The 27,606-nt window shown below is 36.8% G+C and overlaps 2 protein-coding genes across 6 annotated transcripts; both read right to left on the bottom strand.

The window, feature by feature from the left end:
* Positions 1-502: 502 nt before the first annotated feature.
* LOC148210764 (uncharacterized) lies at positions 503-4,412 on the bottom strand. 2 transcript variants are annotated; one of them, XM_088124962.1, is made up of 4 exons: positions 2,393-4,412; positions 2,121-2,308; positions 1,499-2,046; positions 503-1,409 (listed from the first exon to the last, which is right to left on the bottom strand). In XM_088124962.1, exons 3-4 carry the CDS (start codon positions 2,042-2,044, stop codon positions 711-713), a joined length of 1,245 nt encoding a protein of 414 aa, XP_087981088.1. In that variant the 5' UTR covers positions 2,045-2,046; positions 2,121-2,308; positions 2,393-4,412; the 3' UTR covers positions 503-710. The 2 variants fall into 2 exon arrangements, with proteins under 2 accessions (XP_087981088.1, XP_087981087.1); XM_088124961.1 differs by having other exon boundaries at positions 2,121-4,412.
* Positions 4,413-8,545: 4,133 nt separating this feature from the next.
* SEC (Tetratricopeptide repeat (TPR)-like superfamily protein) lies at positions 8,546-19,785 on the bottom strand. 4 transcript variants are annotated; one of them, XM_022296000.2, is made up of 29 exons: positions 19,291-19,784; positions 18,593-18,738; positions 18,271-18,369; positions 18,136-18,186; positions 17,244-17,360; positions 16,721-16,777; positions 15,974-16,093; positions 15,771-15,833; positions 15,564-15,642; positions 15,250-15,359; positions 15,093-15,146; positions 14,940-15,007; positions 14,738-14,840; positions 14,338-14,540; positions 13,420-13,516; positions 12,732-12,803; positions 12,505-12,581; positions 12,318-12,434; positions 12,159-12,243; positions 11,917-12,084; positions 11,310-11,420; positions 11,144-11,230; positions 10,929-11,056; positions 10,770-10,852; positions 10,540-10,645; positions 10,289-10,435; positions 9,426-9,546; positions 9,217-9,330; positions 8,546-9,050 (listed from the first exon to the last, which is right to left on the bottom strand). In XM_022296000.2, exons 1-28 carry the CDS (start codon positions 19,487-19,489, stop codon positions 9,217-9,219), a joined length of 2,982 nt encoding a protein of 993 aa, XP_022151692.1. In that variant the 5' UTR covers positions 19,490-19,784; the 3' UTR covers positions 8,546-9,050. The 4 variants fall into 4 exon arrangements, with proteins under 4 accessions (XP_022151692.1, XP_022151693.1, XP_087981092.1 ...); XM_022296001.2 differs by having other exon boundaries at positions 8,546-9,045; XM_088124964.1 differs by lacking the exons at positions 8,546-9,050; positions 9,217-9,330 and adding an exon at positions 9,699-9,734 and having other exon boundaries at positions 19,291-19,785.
* Positions 19,786-27,606: the final 7,821 nt, after the last annotated feature.

The raw sequence follows: 27,606 nt of genomic DNA, 5'->3' as shown, positions 1-27,606 counted from the left end.
TCCTAAAATGGACTTGTAAAAATTTTCAAGGGACGGAATATTTAATAAACGAAGTTATTTAATTTCCTGATTCCGAGTTCGATCAGAAATCAAATGGGGGCCACGGACTCCCATAAGACTTAAGATCGGCAAGGTAAAGCTAAAAATTGATCAAATTCAATCTCTAAACTCATGGCTGCGATGTGCGATGTGAATATTAATTATGGACTAAAAATTCAACCCTTTAAACGTTCAAGTTAAAGGTGCGATGTAGGAAGTTCAAATTGTTGCTTAGTATTATCTTCTGGACTTCTGAGTTCGAGGAGAAATATTAAAGACCAATTAAAGAAACTCTTAGATTCAAACCTTAAGGGTGCGATGTGAAAAATTATCTCACGCTCAATCCTTCAAACTTGCGAGTTAAGAGGTGCGAGATGGAAATTATTCATAGATAAGTTACAACTTACAAAAGCAAATCTAAAAGTTTAAGGAAAAAGTAAGGGAAGAAAGAATCAGCGCTAGATGCAGAATCGCAATCAAATGTAAGGAACGAATAATTCATTGATTGGAGGACAGAGCCAAGGCTTATAGACCTTGCAGCTCTGCCCAAAGACTTACAAAGGAAAATAAAAAGAGAAAAAAGAGAGAGAAAGAGAGCCTCAGCTACTTCCGAGGTGGGAGGACAGCTCGCCCTGGGAGCCCAGAAGGTTGACCTCTTGGGATCTGCCCTGCTAAAAAGGAACTTCCTCTTGCGTCGTGCCGACCTCATTAGGCTCTTGGCTAGGAGCATCCTCTTCCTCCACATCGGAGTAGTCAGAGTCCAGCTCCCTGACGTACTTGTCCACCAGTGATTGGGGGCCAAGAGTACCGTTGGGCCCAGAAGCCCACTTCTCAGAATACTTCTTCTTGAGATCGCTGAGATCGATCTGAAGATGAGGCATGTCGGCAGCAATGCCCTTCATCCGGAACTTGAAGCCGACATCGCTGAAGTCTTTGGCAAACCCATCGAAGTCTGGGTGTTGCCTGAACGACTCCTCCAACAGAGTTCCATTGGTAAGGCGCTCCTTCAGGTCTTTGAGCTCGGTCGTAAGGCGCCCAATTGAGGCATTCTTCTCCTCAAGGACTTGAGCAAGGTCGTCCTTCTCCTTCAGGAGTTGGAATTTCTCCTTCTCCAACCCTTTGGTGATAGCATGGGCTGCTCGGAGGTGGGCCTTGTGTTTCTCACCCTCCTTCTTCAGAAGCTCGGCCTTGGCATCCACCTCGGCCCTTAAAATATCCACCTCGCCCCGGGCCTTTAGCAGCTCGTCCTTCAGCGTGGTGGCAGCCTCTAAGGCAGCAGAGGAGTTCTCCCTCTCCTTCGCTGCCAAAGCCTCTCTTCCATCCAGCTCGGCTTTGATCATAACCGCTGAATGAATGGAAGCGACAAACGCCTACGAAAATCAAAGAGCACAATGGTTAGACCAAGCTGAGAATTGAGAAAGTAAAAAATGGTAAAAAATGGCACAAAAGCAGGTCTTACCTCGGCAGCGTTGTCAATGGTCCTCTGCAATACGGACCCAGGATCACTCACAAACTTGGATGCTCTCCTCAGACAGCGGTCCAAGCACGTGGTCGAGATGCGGGACACCTGGTCCTTCACCCCGGAGCTTGACGGTTCCATCCTGAACCGCATTCTCACATCGGATGTTCCCCCCATCCGAGCTTCGGGGTCATCCACCAAATGAGCATGGCTCGTAGGCAGAGTCCCACGAGCCCCAGCCTCCGAGAATGAGGAAGTCTTCTTCTTCTTTCTTCTTCTCCTCAAAGGAGATTCTCCCCTCACCTCGTTCAGGGGAGATACGTCAAGCGCCTCGGACTCCTCCCTTGAACGCTTCTCTCCAGATCGATCCCCAGATAAGTCAAGCTCGATCACGGGGGTGGGGACTGCAGAAGATGGCCCAGAGTTACTATGGGCCTCAATCCGTGGCATCGTTGGCGTCACCAGTTCAGTACCCACCACGATCTTGAGGGCGTGAGCACGGCCCTTGGACTTGCGCTTCACACTTCCAGTGAATCCGCACACCATTTCTGCAAAATAAACAAGAATAAAGTTTGAGATCAAAAGAAAGTTAAGATTGAAGTCGAGATCGAACACGGCTTACCGAGCTCGGAGTTCGGCCTTGAAGCTTCAATTGGTCGAACCAGAGGGTTGTAGTCTAGTAGCCCCGACTCCAAGAGTAGCTTGTCGGTGACCAAGGTTCCGATCTTCCGGCCCCTGGGGAAGTGATCCGTGTAGTTTTGAGGGTATCGAAGGTGGCTTGAGCAAGCTCGGGAATCGGTTTGATCGACACTGCACAAGACAAAAAAGATTCAAGTTAGACATGAAAAAGAAAGAACAGAAAAATTCAAAAAGGTAAACACAACGGCCTCATACCTAGATTCCCAAACCTAACAGGTACGTCAAAGAAGGGACGACCTGACTCGTCCTTTGCCAGCCATTCCCCTGAGGCAAAGAACCACTTACCTACCCATCCTTTGATGGAGGTCGGCCCCTTGACTATGCCACCCGCGCCCTTCCTCACGCACATATAATACCGACCTGGTTTTTTAGCTATCCTCTTGGCCTCAAAGCACCAAGAAGTTGATCAACGCTTAGTAGCTCGGCCTCATCCTCGTCCCAAGCTCGCAACCAAAAAAGGATAGCTAAAGCAAAAATGACACCCCACCCATTGGGGGCCAATTGAGCAGGAGTCAGTCCAGTTCAGTTCAGGAACTCCTGAGCAAAAGGATGAAGGGGAAGTCTGAGGCCGTACTCAAACATCTTTAAATAAAGAGTGACCCATCCCTCTGGGGGATTGTCAGCTCTTTCCCCTTCCTCAGGAATCCGAAGAAGAATATCGTTCAGAATTTTAAACCCCCTACGGAGGGGTCCGAGATAGTGCTCGGGCATCTTTGAAGGGTACTACAGACCCTTGCCCGAGGTGGAGGTATCACTATGTTTTCCATCATCTGAGAACCTAAAGTTCTCTATTTCTTCCAGCTCGGACTCTAACCTACGAGCTAAGCCCTCCCCAGAATCACTTGGTTTTGGGGCCGAACTACCTATGGTACGACCCGCACTACCTAGGCTATCACTACTGGAAGGGGAAGACAAAAAAACCACCATATTCGAAAAAAAAGTAAACAAGAATGACTGACCTACGGAAGGTTCGAGCTGGTTTCAGATCGAACTCCAGAAATTCAGGAAACGTGAGGTTTGACCTGAAATCTCAGGACTATTTATAACTAATCGGAAAAGTCTTTGCGTCGTACACGTGTAATCAACGAGCGGCTAAGATCTTCTCGAGATACGCAACGACGGAATGCTTGAGTGCTCCGACAACCTGGCAGATCGAAACGTCTTCCGCAACGGTCATATTCCCTCTACAAATGAAAAGTCGCCACGTGTCCAGAATGGACTCAGATGAACTTCTCTGTCAGGTCGAGATCGAACCTAATAGAGAGGGGGCCAATGTTTGAGGGTAAACATACCCAGGACACGTGGAGGACCCTTATTGATATTTGAAGAAACTAAATAAGAGGGATTGCCTAGGTCCACCTCGGCCTTGTCGAGGAGACCGGGTTCGCCCATTATAAAAGACTATGGGAGTCAAGGTTCGACCTGGCTGGGGTCCGACCTGCTCGGAACCCGACAGGTCCGATATGAGAAAAGACATATAACCGTCGGTCGTGTGTACTGTCGGATCCATCACCTATAAATAGAGGGCTTCATTTCACGCTCAGGGATCGAATCTCACTTCGAACTAAATACAGAATCCGATCTGTACTAGCTTGAGCGTCGGAGTGCTTACCCTCTTGTGCAGGTCCACCCGAGTGTTCAGGTCGGATCCGGAGACCGGGTTCGAGCTTGATTCGCGAAGAACCGTACTCTTGCATAAACAATACCCATTTTAGCCGAGGTGACTTAATGATGAAAAATTCAAATTGAAGAAAGAAAATGAGAAATGAGTTTAACTAACAAAGGCTCAAAAGTAGTTTTCCGGTTACAATTAAGAATAAGAAAAATAGAAAACAAAGCTTCCTACAACGGCACCATCGTGATTGCCCTTCCCCACCACAAAAGAAATGGAGCTCTTTCATGCCTTGTAGTTCAAAGGAAGGAAATGGAAGGCGGCCTTATTGGACATACCTTTTACCAACCACGTTGTAGGCTTCCTATAACCAAGCTGATGCTCTAGCTTCCTATGAGGGAGATCGAGTTGAGGAGTGAGTTGGGTTGATGGGCCCTCACTAAGCATTAGCTATAATGGATCGATTTTAACCATCATATGTAAAAATATGTAACTGTCCATGTCGATAGAAGTGTCGGAACAAGATAATGGAGATTGATGGAAATAATTTAAATTAGTAAATTGAAGTTCAATGTTGCTTAATTATGTTTTATTAATAATTTGTAACCAAATCTAGTCTTTAGTTACATAATTGAACAATATATGAAATATTGATATGTATATATACACACATATACATATGAATATGATAGATTTAAAAATTTTGTAATTAAATTTGAAAACAAAAATATGTCTTTAGGTTAAAATTAAAAAAAACAAGAATAAAAAATATGACAAGTCAATTTCATTGTTACAAAAATAATCTCAGTGGAACAATGGCATCGTTGCAAATATCAAATGAATTAGTGTCTAAAGTTAATTTCGAGAAAATATAAAGACACAAATTTGAAAGTCTTTGAAATAATAATTATTTTTCAAGATGTGAAGGTATATTTCAAAAAAATGTATAAATAAAAATAAATGAATAAATTTAAATAATAATAATAATATTATCATTATTATTATTAGAAGGAAAAAAAAACCGCAGCAACCACCCCCATCCCAATCCCACATCGAAAACGCAATGAGGGAGGGAGGGGAGCGCCTCCTATAAAACCCCCTCCCCCACCTCTTTCCTCATCAACTTCTTAATTTGTGGATTGTGGATGGGTTGTGCTCATGTTTATGGGCCCAATCTTTTAGTTAATTTTTTAAATTTAAATATATGTTGTTAAATATCACCGAAATGTCGACGTCGCGATATTTTGACGATATTTTATTATATCATTGATAAGAGGATAAAAACGATTTTTCCCCTTTCAACGTGTTGACCTTAGTGACACATTGACATGTCGAGCCGCATGTTGACGTGTCGATCGACATTTGAAACGTTGCTTGTAGATACGACTTGAGGAACATCCTCAAGTCTCGATGGATGGAATTGTTGGGAATGGAGATAAGGGCCCGCCCAATGCCTTTTTCTAAAAAAAATGGAAAATGGGAAGTAGTGGAAAGTGAGATCTTGTGTGGTAGAGTGTTGTCAGCGTTCTCACGATTCATGTAAGGTTCTTCATTCTATATCTCTAAGTAGCTATTGTTGTAGTGCTTAGTGCTTAGAAGCTAGGTAGCTACTGTTGCAGCATCCAGAGAGTGAAGAAAGACTCATTGTAATCTTCTCAACATAGTGGAACCTGCATATTGCAAAAGACTAGACGAGCTCCAAGCTTGGGGTGATCTGGTGTTTACTTTTCTATCCATATCTCGTATTTCCCTTATTATTCATTAAACTACGGTCTGCTCTATTCTGTGAAAGGGGAAAAAACTAGTTAAATCCGGTTGGATTGCTCTTGCTTGAGAACTAGGGATATTTTATTTTACTACATATCTTTCCCAACTAGTATCAGAGTTTTTGATTAAGAATCATAGGATTTGGGTAAGCAATCAAGTTTTGAAGGAATTATGAGGTTTGATGGAGCCAACTTTGAGTATTGGAAAATGCAGATTAAGGATTACTTAACCTGCAAAAAGGTGCACAAAGCTTTAAAGGAACAACCAGTTGGAATAAATGGATGAACAGGCAATTGCAATTATTAGATTGTGTCTATCAATGAATGTGACGAGTCTCATAGCGAATGAGACAACAGCGATAGGTCTGATGAATGCATCGACGAACAGGTATAAAAAACTCTCTGCCAATAATAAGGTATATCTTTTTAGGAGATATTTTAACATTCGTATGGATGAGAATGCTTCTGTGAATTCCAATATATATAAAGTCAATAATTTAGTCAATCAGCTAGCTTCTCTGAAGAAAACGATGAAGACGGTTGTGTCTAATTTGTTAAGAAATAATAATTTGAAATTTACAGAAATTTGTGATGCTGCAATTGCTGAGCAAATTCGCACGAAAGAGTGTAAAATAATCCACTTCTAGTTCTAGTTCCAGCTCAGTATTGGCGGTTCAGCTTAAAGGTAAAGAAAAGGTTGAATATGATGATCGACAACATAGAAATAACAGGAGGAATGAGAATGGTGAAATCGAATGTTAATACTGCCACAAGAAGGAGAGGCACTATAGAAAACTGAATAAGGATCTGAAAAATTTGGAGGCAAATGTAAATATAGTTGTGCATGATGCTCTTGTTTGTGTTGAGAATAACTGAGGTAGTAGACAATGTAGCTTTAATACATATAGCTTCAGATAGTAGATCGTTCACATATTTCACTAGAGTCAATCATGACATGGTGAAGATGGGAAATCGTAGACTATCCAAGACCAAAGGAATTAGAGATATTAGTCTAAAGACCGACAGTGTGACTGAATTGGTTCTGCATGATGTAGGTATGTACCCAGCATTAAAATGAATCTGATATCTACAAGTTAGCTGGATGATGATGGTTACAGAAATGAGTTTTCTGGAAACATGTGGAAACTCACTAGATTATTCAAGTTGGTAGTTGTTGGCCACTGGACATCTACAGTGTACACAACGAGGTTTGGTGTTAGCCAAAGTATCAAAGAGACAGATAATGCACAAAGTTGCAAATGCTTAAGATGGAGACAGGATAAAACCGGTAGCATTGACAACCAGGATAGATCCATCAATTCAGGTTCAACAATTGGGAGGCCAGGATAAGAAAAAGAAAATGAGTTCAATTGTTGTCAGGTAATAACCGAAGTTGTCAGACGGTTCAACGAATAGATGAAGTCGCATAAGCGAAAGGATGCATCGAAGAGAAAGACTTCAATTGGTGCTGAGGTCGCGGTTGGAGTCTCTAGCTTGGTAGCATACTTGAATAGAGATGTAAAGTCAGCTTCTTTCTTTGGGAGTCGCAGTTGTGATTGAAGAAAGAAGCGTCGGAAGGTACCACTTAATTCGAGTGAGAGCACGTAACTGCCATCAAGATTCAGCTTCAACAGAGGGAGTAACTTGCCACCACCAAGATTGTACCAAAAGACTCAACCCAAAATGGTGGACTAATCGTTCAATGCATTCTATGAACGAACGAGCCCCACCTGCTCCAAGAACTCTTGGATGAGAGGATTCAAGGGGAACTTCACCGCATTAGAAACATTTTTGGGTAAAAGCAAAACGAAACAACTGGAGACCAACTCTACACTCACTATGATTAATCACCAGCTTTCTTTGGGAGTCGCAGTTGTGATTGAAGAAAGAAGCGTCGGAAGGTACCACTTAATTCGAGTGAGAGCACGTAACTGCCATCAAGATTCAGCTTCAACAGAGGGAGTAACTTGCCACCACCAAGATTGTACCAAAAGACTCAACCCAAAATGGTGGACTAATCGTTCAATGCATTCTATGAACGAACGAGCCCCACCTGCTCCAAGAACTCTTGGATGAGAGGATTCAAGGGGAACTTCACCGCATTAGAAACATTTTTGGGTAAAAGCAAAACGAAACAACTGGAGACCAACTCTACACTCACTATGATTAATCACCCCATAAAAACAGCTAGATCTAGTACGCAATCTTTATCTGACCTCTATGATTAATCACCCCATAAAAACGACTAGATCTAGTACGCAATCTTTATCTGACCTCTATATAGTATACGATCTTTACCTGACCAACCTCGACCTCCTCTAGTTCACCTTCTAACTTAAACATCAGATGACCATAGGCTCAACGTTACACCAATCCACCTCAACCTCCTCTAGTTGAACATCCTAACTTAAACATCAGATACGCTCAACATTACACCAATGTAAAATTCCCCACTGTCCAAGAGATTCCAAACATCCCCTCCACAATTTTGCATCTTCTCAAATCAAATAGGTTGAGATTTTAAAATTTGACTCGTAAAGAAATCAACTAATTTCTTGAAATCTCGTTACTTACAAGACTGTAGTAGTGTTTGTTTGACTTTTAAATCATCTTTTGAATTATGAGCTTATCTTTATTGAGGAGGCTTAACCAATGCTTAGGAATACCTAATTGGCAAGCTCAAACAAACTAAATTCAGTCCAATCCCTACATGAAAGGACAACATTCAAAAACAAAACAAAGGCCACTGATTATCTACACAATGAGGGGACATCTTCAATTTTAATCAGTCATCCATGTTCCCTCATCAATCAAAACGTATTGTAAGAGTAAAGTTTGAGCATGCTTCTCAATTCTCATACAACCACAATCACTTACTCTTGCGGCCTCAACCTTCCATGGAACTCTAATAATATATAAACCGATCCTTAACCATAAATTTTTCCCTTAAATCCTTCCAACAAATAGAGATTCAGTATTCAAATAGCATATTCACATATCGAGAATGGCCTAAATGGTTCCAGCACACAAAATACATAAGATATTATTGGCCATAATATCTTGAACAATATAATAATAGAACAGCTGCTGCTTATATTTTCTTGTAATCTCAACAATAAAACAAGAAACAAATCTGAAATATTTCACTACCTCACGACCAAAAGGTGTTGGTTTCTTTGCTTTATTCCACTGCTTACCTTACAACATTCTATTTAACCACACACCAGCAATCTGAATCAAGTCGAAACAAACAAACAACCTCTGTAGCATTCTCCTAGGCAATGGCAGCAGATATTAAACTCGAGAAGCTGATCCTTTTGTCATACGGAGAAACTCGGAACACCATGGAATACAATGTCAATGTCGAGCACCCAACCCACTAGTCGAATATGCTACAACACTCTGCTGATCAGATCACATCAAAACTACCAGCAAGGCTTACCAATACAAACAATGAAGGCGTGGAATGGCTGTGCTGCAGCCAAATAACTTCCATAATAAATCATTTTATGACATCTCTATAACAACATCCGTTTTGATCAGATATATTATACCCCGTGGATACACATTCTACATATCAATTTTTCCCAACTGAAAATCTCTCTTTTATGTTATATACAATCCCGTGTCATCTCTCTTACCTATCTATCATAGGGGAACTCCAAATTGTTTTCGGTCACTTTGAAATGTTGCGGCCGCTGCCCCGAACAATGCAAGTTCCACATTTTGAAGTATGACCTCTCCAGATTCCTTACCTACAACACACAAGTTGGCATAAGAACCGTAAGCATTTTCTAATTCTAAACACACAAACGTACAATGTAATTGCATATAGATCACATGTGCATACCCATCGAGTCGTGTCAAATAGAGGGCAAGTCATTCTCACTGCTTTCAATTTGTTGGTAAGTGCTTGGAGCTTCGGCCGATTCAGTGCCAATGATACTGCCCTCTCCTCGTACTCTTTCATACTAGAGAACATTTCAAGCAAAATTAATCAGAAAACCACCTATGATTTTGCCACCAGATGGAAAAGTAAAGAACAGAGGGTTTGGTGATCACAAGTATTAGAAAAGAAGCAATCATAAGCAACTAAGGAAACAAGGACTAAATTGATCCATACTTTCAAGTAAAATATCACTTCAAGGAGAGGAAAAATCTGCAGCATGAAACTGATGTTCAGCAATAGTTGAAACTTTTTTTTTTTTTTTGATGTTCAGCATTAGTTGAAACTTCCTATGATTCAAAAACAAACGCTGACTACACCATTGTAATATTAGAGGGACGGAAAAAAACTAACACTAACAACTAATTTAATCCTGAAACATCACTCACTTTTATTTTAGTTTGTGATTTTTGAAGGAAGGAGACTAACATTAACTGCTAATTCAATCCTGAAACATCACTCACTTCTATTTTAGTTTGTGATTTTTACACAATCTTACTGATCCGTAATCTAATAGCTAATCATGCTAAACATCAAAACCCACATTTTTTACAAGATTGAACAAACAAACATGTAAAAGCAGCATAATTCATAAATAGACTTTTCTTTTTGTGTGTAGTTTTTTACTTTTATAAAATAACCAACCAATTCTTTTTACTTGACCAATTCTATAGTATACAGTCTTTCCATTTATAAAGAGCATATTGATTGACCAGTATTTTAAAATTTTCCTCAGGCTCAAAAAGGTCTACTACAATAATAATAACCTGTTAACAATCATCTCATCTCCCAGTCCAGTCGCCAGACAGAGAGACCCAGCAACCCTTGTAGCCATTTTCTCGAGGGGCAGGGTAACCATTGGTAAACCCGCCCATAAGATGTCTGTTCCTGTTGTATGTGCATTACACAAAGGCCTGAAGAACGGGAATATCAATTCATAACGTCAAAAACCTCACAAAAGAAGCAATTAGAATCTAGGAGGCACCATCAAAAAGATAAGAGGAAGAGGGTGACTAACGTGTCCAGGAACAAATCTGCTAATGCACTACGTCTGATATGTTCATTTTTCATGGCAACGTCCGTGAAAACTATTTGCTCTGGTTGCACTCCTTGAGCGGCAGCATCTGTGGGAAGGCCAAAATTTTCATTTACCAGATACAAGATTCCGTTTCTACCATGTTAATATTATAAATCACTGATCACACAAGAATCACTTCCGAATAAAAATGTCAAATGAATTCTTCATACATGCTCGAAGCCTCATTTCACCAGCAGCAGGGAATCTCAGAAGCCAAAGTGCGCTGTTTGGCACACGTTTAAGAATATTACACCTGGTACAATAAGAAAGCATCTGGTGAGATAAAAACCATATGGAAAACAAGTCAAATATGGAGCTATTTCCGTTACCAGGTGTTGAAGATCTCTGGATCCATTTTGTATAACTGATTAAAGCAAGCAAAGATAAATTTCCCTTCAGGTAATCCATAATCTGAACGTTTGTGCTGGCAATTTGGATCCAACACATCCAGATTTTTCTGCACGTGCAAATAATATGTAAGGCACATGCTAAACTAATCAACAAACCAACTCAGCAGCACAAAATTACATTATAAAATACTGACCTGCTTATAATCATTTACAAAGTAACAGTGTGGGAGGTGGACAATCTTCTCAGAGTAAATATGTGCATAACGTAAAGGTGAAACAAACTGAAAACAGAAAAATAGGTTCAGAAGATTCAACAAAACCGTAAAAATAAACAAATATTGAAAACTAGACTAAGCTCACCTCATCAGTCACTAAATAATCTATGTAAGTTGCTCCTGTTGTTCCTGGAAAGCCCATGTATGAAACCTGAATAGGTGCCGGCTGCATGGCAAAAATTTCATTTCTAGCCCCCTGCAAAGTGCAATTAGATAATTATTATACTTCAAAGATAATAATAAATAATAAACATTGACAATAATTATTAAGAAGAAGAATTAGAACAAACAAATATGTTAACCCAATAGCTTAGGCTTCAAAAAATTAGTATTTGATTCCAACTCAATCATTTTGATGTCAGACCCCTGGAAACAAACTAAACAAATAACAGACAGAAACAACATTTGTTGCTTTTTCTACGTTTTTCTTTATTTTTAATATAATAATAAATCAACCTACCAGGACATAAATTTATGATTTTTCACATTAAAAAATAGAAGGCAAAAGAGAACACAAACAGAGAATAACTTCCAAGACATTATTTGAACATGCAAACCAACGGAAAACAGTCTTCAAGATAAAGCTGAAACATAGTGTCTGAAGAAAAATAATCATGAAAAGCAACATAATTCTAAATTAATGTTTGTCAAGCTTCGGTAAGCTGAACAGGATAAAATCCAAAAAACTATACCTTAGTATAACCATTCAGATTTATTAAAATTTGTATTTTGTCTTCATTGATCATTTTTGCAATCACATCAGATGTCATGGCAGAAACATCTATGAAGTGCTCAGCTTCAAATTGAATACGATGTCTCCACTCCGTACCATCATTTGGACTCAAAGCATAGCAAAAGACCTAAAAAGGAATTGTCAGCTGAAAAGGCAGAGCAAATATGCTTGTCAAAAGTGCAAAAATATAAATTCCCAGACCTCAACATGTTCCCTGTTGTGCATGCCAAAAACAGATCCCATAAGATGTGATAAGGGGTGATTACCGAAGTCACTGCTGACGTAACTGCAGGTCAACAGCTTCAGTGAAATTAACAATTTTAGAAGTATAAAAAAGGACGTCTTTAGGTTAATGCATACCCAATCCTAAGCCTCTCAAATCCCCCGTTGCACTTAATAGGAACTGGTGAAGGGTGGTTGAAACTAGGAAGTGAAAATCGAGATGCAATTTTCAAGCAGTGTGATGCATAACTGCGGCTGTAATAACAGAGAGGTTGTGAGAGTTGCATCATTTTGAAGGGCATATACAAGGGGGAAATTACTGTACCTAATTTCAAGGGCAAGCAACGGGTCAATTGGATATGCTATTGCATGAAAAGGTTGAACACTTGGTAGAACAGATATCTGAAACAAAGAGTATCCAGGCACAAAATTCGTCATATAGAAACTGGATAAAAGACATTGGCTATACTACGTATTTATTCGTTTATTTCCTTCCCTGCCTGCCAGAACGGAGAAGGGGATACTATAAAGGAAAATAAGATTCATACTAACATTAATTTGCCTCTTGATGATCCCTTCTACCTCAGCAAACATTTTATCACGGTCCTCCCAGTTGCAGACACACTGCAAAAGAAAATAAAGAAAATTTCTTGCTTACAAAATTTTAATGCTCAACTACTTAGTATTAAATCAACACCAAGAACCAAATGTAAGAAGTTAATCTAGCAGGTCCAATAGAACAAAGATTACAAGGAAGCACCATTGTCCGAGTACTTTTCCAGTGAAAACCGATGCAGCAAACATGGGAAGTCAGCCCACACATACTTCTTAAACCACAGGCATTTTCTCATTAACACTTCTTGACCAAAAAGTTATGAATAGAAGGAAATATACATGAATGAAATTAAACAGTTCCCACTTTTTTTACTAAAAAATTGTGTTGTATATACTATATTCTACCTAATACTCCCTGTTACCTGTTAAGTTGCAAGGAAACTCATAGATCCTAAGTGACTGAACACCATGTTATTTGAACCCATTCTCCCAAACCCCTCTACTTCACTTGTGGTCACTTCACTATATTCAATGACCACAAGTCTTTTTTTTTTTTTTTTTGGGATAAGAAAATCAATGACCACAAGTCTAACCAAGATAAGTTTACAACCACTGTTAAACAATAATCCATGCTACTTCTATACAAGTAAAAAAGTAGGAAATGTTAATGAAATCTTAACATTACCTGTAGTGTATGCAAAAGGTTGCATGTTGCCTCAGGAAACTCAGGCCGAAGATGCAATGCTTGTTTATAGCTCTTTATAGCAGCCTCCACGTGTCCACTATAACCCAAAGAAATTAAATTAAATTAAGATCAATACCACTGGCGCTCAAACATATTCAGGACCAAGACCACTCAAAGGCTAGACGGTCTTAATATTTTTGTCTTTCACCAGAGGATTGCGACTGAATGTAACACACTTTTCTCATAAGAAAACGAGCTTTCCTAGCAGAACACAAAAAACAGAGTCCAACAAAAGGGCTACCAGAAGGGATCCCAATCCAAAATGTACCTCAATCCAAAAGAATAACACTTAACGGGTAATTACAAAAAACCTTAGAAACCAGTACCCATAAAGAAGTATTAAATCTAACTAAACCCAAAATTTCGTCCCAAGACCTCCCCCACCCCAAAAAAATTATACTATTCCTCCCAATCCAAATACACCATAAATTTGCCAAAAAAAAAGAAAATGGTCTGCCACAACAGCTCCTCTATCCCAAATGTAACAAACTTTATTTAATACCTGAATCCAAAAAACTTGTGATGCTAAAATATTTTTATCCTTTGTATAAAAGAGATCTTTCAACTAATATTTTTATTCTTCGTAAATAGAAAACATCACTTTAATCATCACAGAAAAGCACATAGTACCAGGCCTCCCAAGAACCATCTTGAACAGATGGCAATACATGCTCTTTCATTGTTTCAGAATAAGGCATTAACAAGCCAATGAAATGTCTAGAAAACCCAGTTCCTTAAGTTAAGGAAAAGATGCATCTGATGACAACATGATCGAATTATGTTGAAAATAATATAAATATACAAGGATTATAGGAGCATAATTAAAACCAACTGCCTTTATAGGGAGAGAAGAAATACCTGTCTTTATAAGCTGAAGCTAAATTAGCATGAGCTTCAGCCATGGTAGGCCGGATATTAATGGCCCGAATGTAGTCCTGAATTGCATCACTCACTCTTCCAATTTCCTTATAAGTATTTCCCCTATTGACAAGGCCATCAGCTGCCAATGGATCAATTCGGAGGACCTCATTGTAGCAAGAAATTGCATCAGCATAATTCCCCTGTAGTAAATTGAGTTAAAAGGTTTGGAAACCAAAAGAGAGAAATCCTAAATGGCTAATCAAACTATTCTAACAGTTCCATCAAGCTTTCTATTTTACACTTATTTTTGGGACCTTTCCTCATCCATATAGTCCAATTTCCTTGTTATTCAAAATCAATAAGCATGAACAAACTAAAGCACCTCTGAATTAGTTACCTGCTGCTTATAAATGATGGCGAGATTATTAAAAGGGGCTGACAAGCCAGTAGTTACTCTCAGTGTGGCCTTATAATATGAAGCAGCAGCCGGCACCATATTCCTGTAAGTACAAAATTAACTCTTATAAATCATATCTAAAAGAAGTGAGATAAATAACAACAATCAAGTAGCACCATATATACACTGGAAAACATTTTACCATTCCATGTATATATTCCCGAGGTTGGTAAGAGCTTGTGGGTGGCTTGGTTGCAGAGCAAGGCATTGCTTTACGCAGCAACATAAAGTTAATAATTAGAAACTCTAATTGTAAACTAAAAAGTAGGTAGAATGACAAGTGAGAAAGACATACATTGTAACATTGTATAGCTTCATCCACTCTACCAAACTCTTTTAGAGCATTACCCTTAAAAATTGCAAAAAGAAAAAGGATGTTATAGATACCAGAAGATATTAGAAGACAAGATAAGCACGATGTCGGTTAAGATGATAAATCAAAAGGAACCAACCAAATTGTTATATGCCTCCAAAAATCTAGGATCACATGTAATAGCTTGCTTGTAGTGAAGTATTGCCAGATCAAGTTGGCCTTGTTCGTAATGAGTACTTGCCAAATTACCTGGAACCATACTCAATACGTGTCAGCTAAAAGGGCAAAGAGGTAAAAATGAGACAACTAGAACCATGTTCAAGGCATGACCTAATAGAATGTCAAGAAACGCCCCAATCCCATAAGCAAAAGATATTACCTCAAGAAAGATCCTTATATCCACAACAAGACAATCTTACTTAAGAAACATTAATATAAAGCATGAACAATTACCATATGCTATAGCATAGTTGGGGCGCATCTGAATAGCACGTTGGTAGCACACAATTGCCTCCTGAGGCATTCCCAAAGCCTGGAAAAAAAGCAAAGGAAACCTCTTGTTTTTTTTCTCTAGTACCAGGGTAGACAGACTCTCTCTAATGCAAGGACAAACACTTGCAGCCTCGAACCTGTGCTCATTCAAGGCATATGACACCTTACCTTATAAACATTACCCAGGTTCAGATAGGCATCTGGAAATTGGGGTTTGAGTTTTACGGCCTCCTAAATAATTAAGAAGTACAAGAACAGTTCAGTGAAACATATGAAAAGTGATCTAGGTAAACAAAAAGATTCATGCACAGGTTAGTTGAAACTAGCCACTTTCATTGCGACTTGTGATGTGAATTAAATAACAAGAGTACCTTGTAGTATTGAAGTGCTCTGTTAAGGTCACCAGATTCCATAAAAAGACCAGCGAGATTTGACCATGCGATAGCAAATGTAGGCTGAATGCGTAAAGCTTCAAGGTAGCAGCTGTATGCCTGCACAAAATGTTAGTTTCCTTGACAATTTGCAGACTTGGCATGGAAGTAACAACAAGACCAACCATCATCTGTTCCCTGGCCTGAAGATAACAAATTGAAATATGTATCGAACTGTGGATTCCAACACAGTTCCACAAATGAATTGTTTCAATCAGTAACTTTAACGGAGGAAGAGAGGCATTAAGAATGAAAAACTAAATAATAGATGGCACTCTTCCACCCAACTACACAAAAACAAACGTAAGTTACCCATTGTGTGAAGAACATTAGGGCATGTGATGCTCAAACGGTTTTCAGATTCAATATTTTGTCTTATTTTCTCCCCCATCAATTACTTCAGTTAGTGTGAAAAACAGTATTTCCACGTGATTTTGCGAGGAGAGTTTTAAATGGAATCTGAACTTTAAATGCTGATTGTTCAACAGTGCCTTGGAGAGCAATGTTAAGGATGCTAAGTTGATAATTAAGCACCAATTCTTATCCAAAAAAAATAGTTAAGCACTAATTTTGATAGCAAATTAGAAATGGGGGATTCAAGATCCCAGCCCCAAATATCCAATGTGCAATCCATCACACACTCAGAAATTAGAAGGGGCAATTCAGAAAATACTTGAAGTTACTTACTTCTTGAACCATCCCTTGTGCTTTCATGAGGTTCCCAAGGTTGCTATGAGCATCAACCTATTGTCCAATAAACACAGAAGGAAGGTATCAAAATCCTTGTTACTTGGTACAAGCATAATTTTGCATGATAGCAACCAAAACATCGCTTATATAGTTGGAGAGAGATAAAATAATGGAATCTTCTAAAATATCCAAAAGAGGAGTCAAGAAAAGATATTGGAATTTAGTGAGATGAACGAAAGGGACAGTTTACTACCCATAGAACATGAATACCTACAAAATACATAATTTTCTTTCATGCACTGATCCAATATGCCCAACAATCTTACATATTGCAATATCATAAAGTCAGTGCAAATTATACTCCTCAAGCACACTAAGAATCTTGCTTGGTATTAACCAGAATCTGAGGAAAAATAAATTGGGGATAAATGTAAGTATTTTATTACATACATTAATTCATACAAACATATGCAAATGTGTTCACATACATACAAAAATAAATAGAGAGGTGAGAATTTACCAGAAGAGGATTCAATGCAAGTGCCTGACGACAACATTGAGCAGCCTCATTAAGCCTTCCTTTTCGCATGTAAGCACTGGCCAAGTTTGACCATGCATCACAAAAATTGGGTCGCAGCTGCAACAAGACATATAAATAGAGTGAGGACCACACTTTTACAAAGTGAAAAGGAAAATTTAGAGTCATAAAAGAATGAAATCTCGAGTATAACAACCCATGAATCCTATACAAGCCACTCATAAAGAATTTCATATGAATAAGGGACCTGGAAAAAATCTCCAAAATTATTTTAAGCAAGCCAAGCGCTGCCAACAAATCTTCATAAGGATGAATGCTCATAAAATGTTAACACTTCCAGCCAGAAAGAACAACATAGATGCCCAACATACGTGTCATAATCAACAACTAGAGTAAAAATAAGGTGCACATATTATCAGATAACAAAGCATCACTGCCATTTTCCAAACCTTGTCCATCTGAAAAGGCTATTCGATTCCTTCAATATTATAAATCCCAACCACTAGACCAGGAAACGTAGAAAATTGGATAGTTTAACATGATCTATCAAACTCCAGGAGGGAAAAACAATACTGAGCTAAAAACTAACTCGAAAATGTTAATTATGAGTCTATGACAGTTCCACCACAAGGGCAGAGTCATGACAACAATGATACTGAGACAAACTTTACATCTCATACAATGACAGTCTCAATGCAATGACTTGCACAGATGATGAGAGTTTATGAAAGAAAATGCATGCATGGTCAATTTACATCACATACAGATATGCCTAAATATAAGAGAAGTAAATTACATGCATCCATTTTCATGGTCAATATCAATTAAAAAAACGTCACTCTTTCATGAGAGGGGATCAGGAGTCTTCACATACCTCAATGGCGATCAGGTAGTAACGAATTGCAAGATCTATATTTCCTTTCTCCTGTATCATGCATGAATGCAGAAGCATCAGCACCCAGTGAGGATAACGAACATTTAGAATGCCGAGCACAGTCACAAGGATTACCTTCCAAGCATTAGCCATGTTTCCATAACACTCAGCAAAACGCGGCTCTAGACGAAGAGCTTCTTCATTTTTTGCAATACACATATCAAAGTCACTCAACTGTAAAGAAAAAAACAACCATATACTTGAAGATTGAATTCTTACAGACTTCAAAAATGTCATAAAGGAAATCTAATAAGGCTAATAAATTGAATACATAGATAAGTTTATTAATAATTAAGTACCCGTTATCATATATCATGATTAAAAATAAAAATAAATAAATAAACTTTTTTGGGGTATCAAAGCTAATCAACGCCCAAATTACTGGCAGAGCAAGAACCTGATAGTATATGGCACCCATCAGAAGAAGATTATCTGTGCGAAGTGGATTCCTCTCATAAACTATAGTGCTATGCTCCAACGCCAGCTTATAATCACCATTCTTGTACTTCTGGTGAGCAAGAGCCAGATAGGTTTCTTCATCAACTACAGCACAAAGTTGTTATTAGAACAAGATTTCCTACTTTTTTTGGTCTTTTCAGGAACAAGATACGACACTAGAACAAGTATTCTAAAGAATAGAAGTTAAGAACAGGCTTTACATTCGCTTTGAGACATATCAAGCACACCATATGACAAACCAGGGCCAAAAAAAAAACAGTTAAACAACATGGCTTCTCTCTTCTCCCCGAGTTCTCTTTTCCTTCTCTTTGAAGTACATGTTAAGATGCAATAAATAAAAACTCCAATTTATACTATCTTTAAATCAATAACAGAATAGGTAAGTTATTAGTACACCCAGAAAAATCCTTGCCAAACAATTCTTTTTCAGAAATAACGCAAACAGTTTACGTAACATCTATACATACACGAATGAGCATGACATCCCAATACACCACACCAACGAGTTACGGCACAGAAAGGTATTACGCAAACTAACCACCGCATTAGGCCCCTCCAAGAGCTGGGTTGAACTAAGTAAATTAAACATTGTACAGAAACGGCCGAAGTTCCAAATCGGTAAATGAAATCACAAACCTTCATGAGAATCAGGACTGTCGAAGGAAACGAGGGTGAGAGAAGGGGGCTCCGCCTTGGGCACAAACGAATCATTGCCGCGATCAGAGCCGAAAGCAGCAGCAGCAGCAGCAGCAGCTCGAGAAACCCCAGGCCCAGTTACAGCCCCAGGTCCAGGCAGCAGCTGCTGATGACGAACCTCGCCCTGTACCGACATCATCACCACGATCCCTCCGAAGGATCAATCAAAACACCAGATCGGAGTTGCAGCGACAAACAAAACCCCCCAAGCACCACGGGAAACACGGAAGAAGAAGAAGAAGAAGAAGAAGAAGAAGAAATGGGAGCTCGGAAAAACCAAACCAAACCCTACGTCAGTTTGGAATTTTCTCGAGTACTTCTCCTTCGAATTGCGTGGAAGAACGAGACAAAGATGAAGAACAATTGCAAAATAAAAATAATAAAATAATAATAAATTTCTTTTTTTTTTCTTTTTCTTTTTTTTTCCGGAGGTGAAATTAGCGAAAGGCGTGGCGTATAAATAGGAGGGGTGGAAAAGGGGTCAAAGAGAGTGGAGAGATCTGGACCGTTGACGTGGACGGTGGAGATGCAGGCGTTGGGGGTGCGGAAAGAAATTAGATTCGGTTGCTATTGACGCGTACGAACAACAAGTGGGTGAGAGGTGTGTGTCTGAAGAAATTTTGGCATGAGATCCCATATTCTCTCCTCTACCAAAAGTTTATAGAATTTTCTTTTTCTTTTTTTTTTTTTTGTCATTCTTTGAAGTCTATTTTAGAATCCTCTTTCTCGAGTAGTACTATGTGCACATTCTTTTTCTTTTTCTTTTTTGAGAATTTTTTGTTGATGGGAAAAGTGTTAGATTAAATGCAATTCATGTTACAAAAGATTATTGATAGAATATTTTTAAAAGGAAATACTTCAAGTTTGTATTTTGTTTAAATATAATATATTATGAGTGTGCTAAGTTTACAAGTCGAACCACTCAACTTGACTTTATCGAGTCGGTCCACCAAAATTCCCAATGAGACTCCCTTTATAAATAGGAGAGGCATGGAGCATGGACATGAGGCATGTTTTCGCAACTTTACTCTTGCTATGCTCAACAAAACTCATCATATTTAGGCATCAGAGTCTGTAAGGCTCGATACAACACTGATGCATATATCTTATTGTTTAGCCAAAAATTAAGAAAGTAATTTAAGATAAAATTAAGAATCGAAGCTATCCTTACACTGTTGTTTCGAATCCACATAGAGAGTAATTCGTTGGTAGGGCGTGTGATGGAATTGTCAATAAATTCAAGCTTGTTCTTCACCGAGAGAGGAATTATCATAAATTTACTCCATAAAGTGTAATTTGCATCAATGAGTAACTCAGTAATGAGTACCAAATTGGTACTATCATTGTGATGCAAGAAAGATGGATTGAGAGATTATTCCTTTGAATTGTGAAGAAAAGAAGTTGGATTTTAACTCAACAAAGTTGAAGAGCGATCATTGGCTGGAATAATTGTAGGATTTGGAAGGAGAGAGGTTGGATCCATTTCAAAGTTTGGAATTACAGGTTGTATGGCATTCAAAAGAATAAGAAGTGAGAGGAAGCGAGTGAAAAAAAATTAGAGAATCTCTTGTTTGTTCTTATGTTCATAAGACACTTATTTCCTTATAGCATCATAGGTTTGGTTGCTTATCATGTCGTCATTTGTTTACTCTCTTAAGGAGATTTTATGTTTTGATTCATCTAAGTATGTTTGTGATGACCTTATGTTGTTTGTCCTCTTGCGAAATAAATCAGGCTTGCTTTTATCTCAAATAACAATTTTTTTACCAATGCTTTTGAAACCTTTCATGCTGCTGTTTGGGACCATTTTTTAAGCCTGAAATGTCGAATATACATACCTTCTCACTATTGTTGATAATTGCACTATGCATGGATTTGTCTTCTTCGGCATAAATCAAATGTTATTTATGTTATTCCTCAATTTTTTTAAGTATGTGAAACCCAGTACAACAAGGTTATTAAGTATTTTGGTATAATAATGCACCCGAACTTCGTTTTGATGATTTTTTTCATTCCAAATGTGTTTTGCGTCGGTTCTCTTATGTTGAGAAACCTTAATTGAATTCTATGGTTGAGCGTAAACACCAAAATATTCTCAATGTTGCTTGAGTCTTACATTCTTAGTTGCATGTCCTCCTCCAATTTTGGGGAGAATCTATTCTTATTGCTCTTTTTTTCGTTAATTGCACGCCTTCTCGTGTTTTACATTAGTCTAATCCTTATGCTTTATTACATAATTCTCCGGCTGATTATTCTTCAATTTGAGTGTTTGGGTGTTTATGTTTTGCCTCTTCACTTCCTCATCATAGATATAAATTTGATTCTCAAGTCATACTTGCTATTTTTGTTGGTTATCCACCTAGAATGAAAAGCCTATAAGTTGTTTGATATTGAAAATAATTTCTTATCTTAGGGATGTTGTTTTTCATGAATTTGCGCTTCCATTTCATAAGTTGACAATTGAAACTGATTTCAATGATTTTCTTATGGGCTTTTCTCTTCCATAGCCCTTTAATATTGAAAATTCTCCTTCATTCATTGATTCTCCATCTTCCCCTATTGTTATTAATACTGCTGCTTCTGTTTTGGACGATGCTACTTTCTCTTCCCTGATCTTTTTTCATCTCTTATGCCTTCTAATGTTTTATCATCTCTTGTCCCTACTTTTGATATTTTTCCTTAATCTCCTCTAAGCTCTCTGGTTTTATTTTTGCCCACCTTCATATTTGCAAAACTCTCATTGCAATCATACCACCAATTCACCTTTGTCTAGTTTTTCTTCTTGATATCTCTTTCAAAGTTTTGTTTCTTACGAGCTTTTCTCCTTCTCATAAGGTTTTCTCTATGGTTGTCTCCGCTCATTTTGAGCCCACTTTTTATCATCAAGCTGTTAAGTTTTACCATTGAAAGAATGTTATGCATGCTGAATTACCTACTATCGAATAGAATCAAACTTGGTCTATTGTTTCTCTTCCAATTGAGGAACATTTTATTGGGTGCAAGTGGATTTATAAGGTTAAACATCTGGCCGATGGTTCTTCCGAGCATTATTAGGCTCGACTCATTGCTAAGGAATTTACTCAACAATAGGGTTTGAATTTTCTTGAAACTTTTTTCGCCTCTTGTTGAGCTTTGTTATTGTTCGTGTTTTATTAACTCTTGTTGTTTCCCATAATTGGCCTCTCATTCAGTTTGATGTTAATAACGCATTTATTCATGGAGATTTGCTTGAAGAAGTATATATGGATTTCCTTTGGGCTATCAACTTTCTACCTCCTTTTAATATTAAAGGAAGCATCTTATGTGTCACTTACATACGTCCATATATGGTTTTAAACAAGCTTCAAATTAGTGGTTTGCGAAGTTTTCAGATGTCTTGTTCTCTCATAGTTTTCAGTAGTTTAAGTCTGATTATTCCCTTTTAATTTGTGGGATCGGGAGTTATTTTATTGCCCTTATTGTCTATGTTAATGACATTATTATTACGGAAGCTAATCTTGCTAGCATTGAGCACTTGAAGGTTATGCTCAATCAACATTTTCGTCTTAAGGATTTGGGCCCTCTCAAGTATTTTCTTGGTCTTAAGCTTGCTCATTCTTCTACACGTATTTGTGTTTCGCAATGCCATTATACTTTGGAACTTTTGGAGGAATCCAGTTAATTACTTGGGTGTAAACCAGCCATTATTCCTATGTATCCACGATTGAAACTTCATGCTTCTGATGAAGACTTCTTGGAGGATCTTTCCATCTATAAACACTTAATTGGATGAGCTTGTTATATTTGACTATCTCAAGTTTGAATATTACTTTTGTTGTTAACCAATTAAGTCAATATGTTTTCATATGATTTATTAATTATTAATTAAATCTAAGATTTAAATCTAATTTAAAAAGATTCGAATTTGAATTGAGGGGTAGTTAAGCCCACAAATCTCTCTCTTTGTATCACAATAAGAGTAACCGTGCCAAGGGCTTGATATTGTGAGATTGGGAAGAGAGAGAATCCAGAGAGATGCTGTGAGAGAACTCAGACCTGCAAAAACGTAGAGACTATTCCTATCTCAAAAACCTATATGCATCATCGGTGAAGGATTTAGGCGGTGAAAATGTGGGAATTTTCTGTTCATGACTATTCTCTGATCGCTACAAATTGTCAATTATAACCTAATTATAAAACTAAACTCTCATTTACTTATTTAAATAATTTATATTGATTTTCACAAATTACAAGTTTATCTTACTGAAATATCTGTCGATATTGATATTTCCATCGAGCAACATTTCAAACCTGGATAAGGAAGACATTTTAAAAAATTAAAAATAAATAAAAATATAATATATTAACAAAAAAGAAAATTTGTGTTTTTATTATTAAAAAAAGTGTAACATGGGGTTGAAGGTAGGAAGCCCATGGGCAAAACAAGTGGTTAGTTTAGGATGTCAAACTCATCATAAGCCGACCCCTTGGGCCAAACAGACTCATAGATTTCCTAGAAAAAGCATAACTTCAATTTGTCTGGACCATGTTCCTTTGTGTTTCTTTTAAAGCTTTTCAGAAGTTTTTTTTGCCCGGTCTGGCTTAGTTTAGTTCATGGTTGATCCCTAGACCTTTAGAATAGCAAGGATGTCTCCTAATATTTCTTCTATTTTCCTTTATTGTTTTTCAATTGTAGTGTTTTAATACTTGAAGGCTTTTTAAATTTTTTTGTTTCCTTGCTATTTTGTCTTAATCTTTTTTATGTGTCAAAATCACTTATTGTTTTATTTTTCTGTATTTGTTACAAAAAATATGGCCAGGATAATAAGGAACCAAAATTGATTAGGACAAGAGCTTAGAAGACAAAAGTGAATAAGATGATAGAAGATTTATCCTTTATAAATTTAAAACTGGGTCCTGAACTAGCTTTAATATACTCAGTTCAATATATAATCTATAGTCAACTTCAAATGACTATTTGGGAAGGAGGTTTGCTGCAAGATGATTAAAGGCTGAGTGTATTAAGATTATTGCTACCTCTTAAATGCCTTAAGGACTTCTTAGAAAATGTATGGAATCGACGCATTGGTGATGACCTTTTGAAATTGTGACCAAAGTTTTTATGTGAACTCAGTATACGAGCTGCTTTATAAAGGTAAAGGTATAAGGCCTCAATCTATGGAGAAAAGTTCCGTCTCAAATGAAAAAAAACGTGGAGTGGTTGTTTGCAACCATAAAATTCCAGAAGCTTTTTATGAACGTTTTAGAAATTCATTTTTCTGTTCGTATGATATATTTGTAAATGTTTTCATATACATGTCATAGGTATATATTTTGTTGATGTCATATATTCAATGAAGTATTATGCCCATTTCGGGATTTGAATGTGGGTATTCAAATGAAGATTGTGTTTCATTACTCTTTTATACTTTTTTATAAAGTTTTTGTTTATTTTATGATGTGATAAATTTGTCAATAATTATTTTGTTTAAACATTGATAATGATTTGGAAACTTAGTGAAATTCCGACTCAATGTTGAATGAAATAATTATGATCAAATTTATTTGAAAATTGTAAAATAATAAGGGATACTGCGTTATGCATGTAAATTGATATATGTGCAAATATGTCTTATACACTCTGAAAATATGGTTATGACTTTTTTTTAGGTTTTATAATATTGGATATTGTTGATACGATATATTACAATTTTGCTAGTTTATCTTTTATAACATCATATGTTGATGCGATGTTGATATGACTATATGACATGCTAGATTAGGCAATCATATAGGTCAACATCGTATGACTAGATTGGCTAGAGAAGGCTTATTAAGTCAATTGGTCAAAATTGAACTACATTTATGTGAAAGTTGTCTAGTGAGAAAAATTGCAAGAAAATAATTTAATAAAAGAATTAGGGTTGAATATTCATTGCAATTTATCCATTATGATATTTGTGGACCTATGGATATAAAGGCTAAACATGGAAGTGAATATTTTATCATTTTTATAGATGATTTTCACTCGTTATGATCATGGTTATTTAATTTTCCACAAGTCTGAAGCATTTGAATGTTTTAGAAAATTTATAATTTGATGGAAAATCAATTAGATAAAAATGTTAAGGCATTGAGAACAGATCGAGGACATGAATATATGTCTAATTAGTTTAGATAGCCATGTAATGAAAATGGTATAGTAAGACAATTAACTACTACTAAAACACCACAACAAAATGGAATAACTGAAAGAATAAATAGAGCTCTTCTTGAAATAGTAAAGTCAATGATGACACAAGTGAAATTGTCAATTACTTTTTTGAGACGATGCTTTATTAACGACTGCTTATATACTTAATCATGTGCCTTCAAAAATATTGCTTCCACATCCTATTAGTTATATGCACAAGTAGAAAACCTAACCTTAGTGGTTTGAGATCATGGAAATGTGCTGCTTATGTACATGAGTCATCACATCAACATGGAAAATTAGGTCAAAGAGGTCAAAAAATATTCTTAAGATACTCAGAACACTCCAAAAGGTATGTGTTCATTGGTGAACAAGAAAGTCGGAGTGTGACTATATTTGAATCACAAGATATTACTTTCTTGGAGAATGATTTTTCAAGTAGAGGTGAGATCAATGCCAAGATATACGTATTTGAAAACTATAATCAAAATGGTTTGATTTTATCAAATCAATCATGAGAAACTCTTAGTAATCTACCAATAGTACTCATCCAAGTAAATATATGTGAATACTATATGTGATTTGAAAGAACCACAAATAGTTCATGACTCAATTGATTAGTTGTCATGTGATTCAATGGAAATAACATGTGCACCATCGACAGAACCACAAATAAGACGTAATAATCGTGGTAGGATATCAAAGCGTCATGTTGACGATGATATATATAAATGATTACATCTAATGATGATGAAGAGTCAAGAAGTGTTTAGGAATCTCTCGATGTCCCAATAGAGAGAAGAGAATGAAAGCAATGAATGAAGAAATGGAGTCAATGAAAATTAATAATGTTTGAGAGCTTGTTGATTTCCCTAAAAGATGAAAAGTAATTGGTAACAGATGAATTCTTAAAATTAAGCGCAAGACTAACGACTCTATTGAAAGATGTAAAATTCGATTTGTATGAAAAGGATTCACACAATATGAAGAATAGACTATAATTAGACTTTTTCACCTGATGTTAGGTTTATCTTTATAAGATTCATCCTAGCCATTATTGCCAGTTTAAATATGGCATTACATCACATTCATGTGCAAACAAGATTTCTAAATGGTGAATTGACAGAGTAAATTTACATGTAGCAGCCCATTGACTTTGTGACTGAAGGACAAAAAGATAAAGTATGTAAATTAATGAGGTCAATTTATGATCTTAAACAATCAATCAAAACAGTGGTACATTAGATTTCACCAAGTAATCATTTCGTATGATTGACGATGATTATTATGCATATGTAAAAACAAACAAAGATAAGTTTGTGATTTTTTCACTATATGTGGATGACATACTATTGGCTAAAAAGGATAAAGAGTATGCGTTAACCATTAAAGAATGATTGTCCTTAAAATTTCAAATGAAGGATATGAGTAAAGTAGTTTAGGAAGTATTTGGTTGGTGATTAGAAAACAGAAATTTGAAAACAAGGGATTCAATGAAAACCAGAGTTGTATTCTTTGTTTTCAGTGTTTTCAGATATGTGTTTAGTAGCAGATTTGATAATTGAATCTCAAGTCAAAAAATTGTTCAAGTAGTTACAAACTAAATTTTAGTTTAATCTAAACTTATATTAATTAATTTATTATCATTTTTATAAATTTTGTATAAATATTATTTTACAAGGTTATATAATTTAGAATACCTTATATTTTTACATGTTTTAATTTTAACAAACATAAAATGAGTTTATAATATAAAGTAATATATTTATCAAAGTTTTCATCCTTTTTGATGTAATTCTGCATCTTAAAAATTTCAAATTCTGAATCTGAAAACACTGAAAATATAAAAAAGTCGGTTTTCATAATTTCTACTAGAATCCAAAAACAGTTTTAAAAAACGAATCTCCAAAATCCTGCCAAACGCGTATTCGTTGAATCCATTAGATTTAGTGAATCTGAAAACAAAAAGCAGAATTCGAATTTCCAACCAAACCCTTACATACTTGGAGTTAAGATTGAAAGAGATTGTTCCAAAATGATGTTAACCCTGTCATGAAGTCGATCAATACATCTAGAAAATCCTG

This window comes from Momordica charantia (genome assembly GCF_013281855.1).
Source record: "Momordica charantia cultivar OHB3-1 chromosome 6 unlocalized genomic scaffold, Mcharantia_2.0 BLBB01000006.1, whole genome shotgun sequence".
In the NCBI taxonomy this organism is placed as follows: domain Eukaryota; kingdom Viridiplantae; phylum Streptophyta; class Magnoliopsida; order Cucurbitales; family Cucurbitaceae; genus Momordica; species Momordica charantia.
The sequence above is the reverse complement of the archived record's forward strand: the minus strand, read 5'-3'. Positions and strand labels throughout refer to the sequence as shown.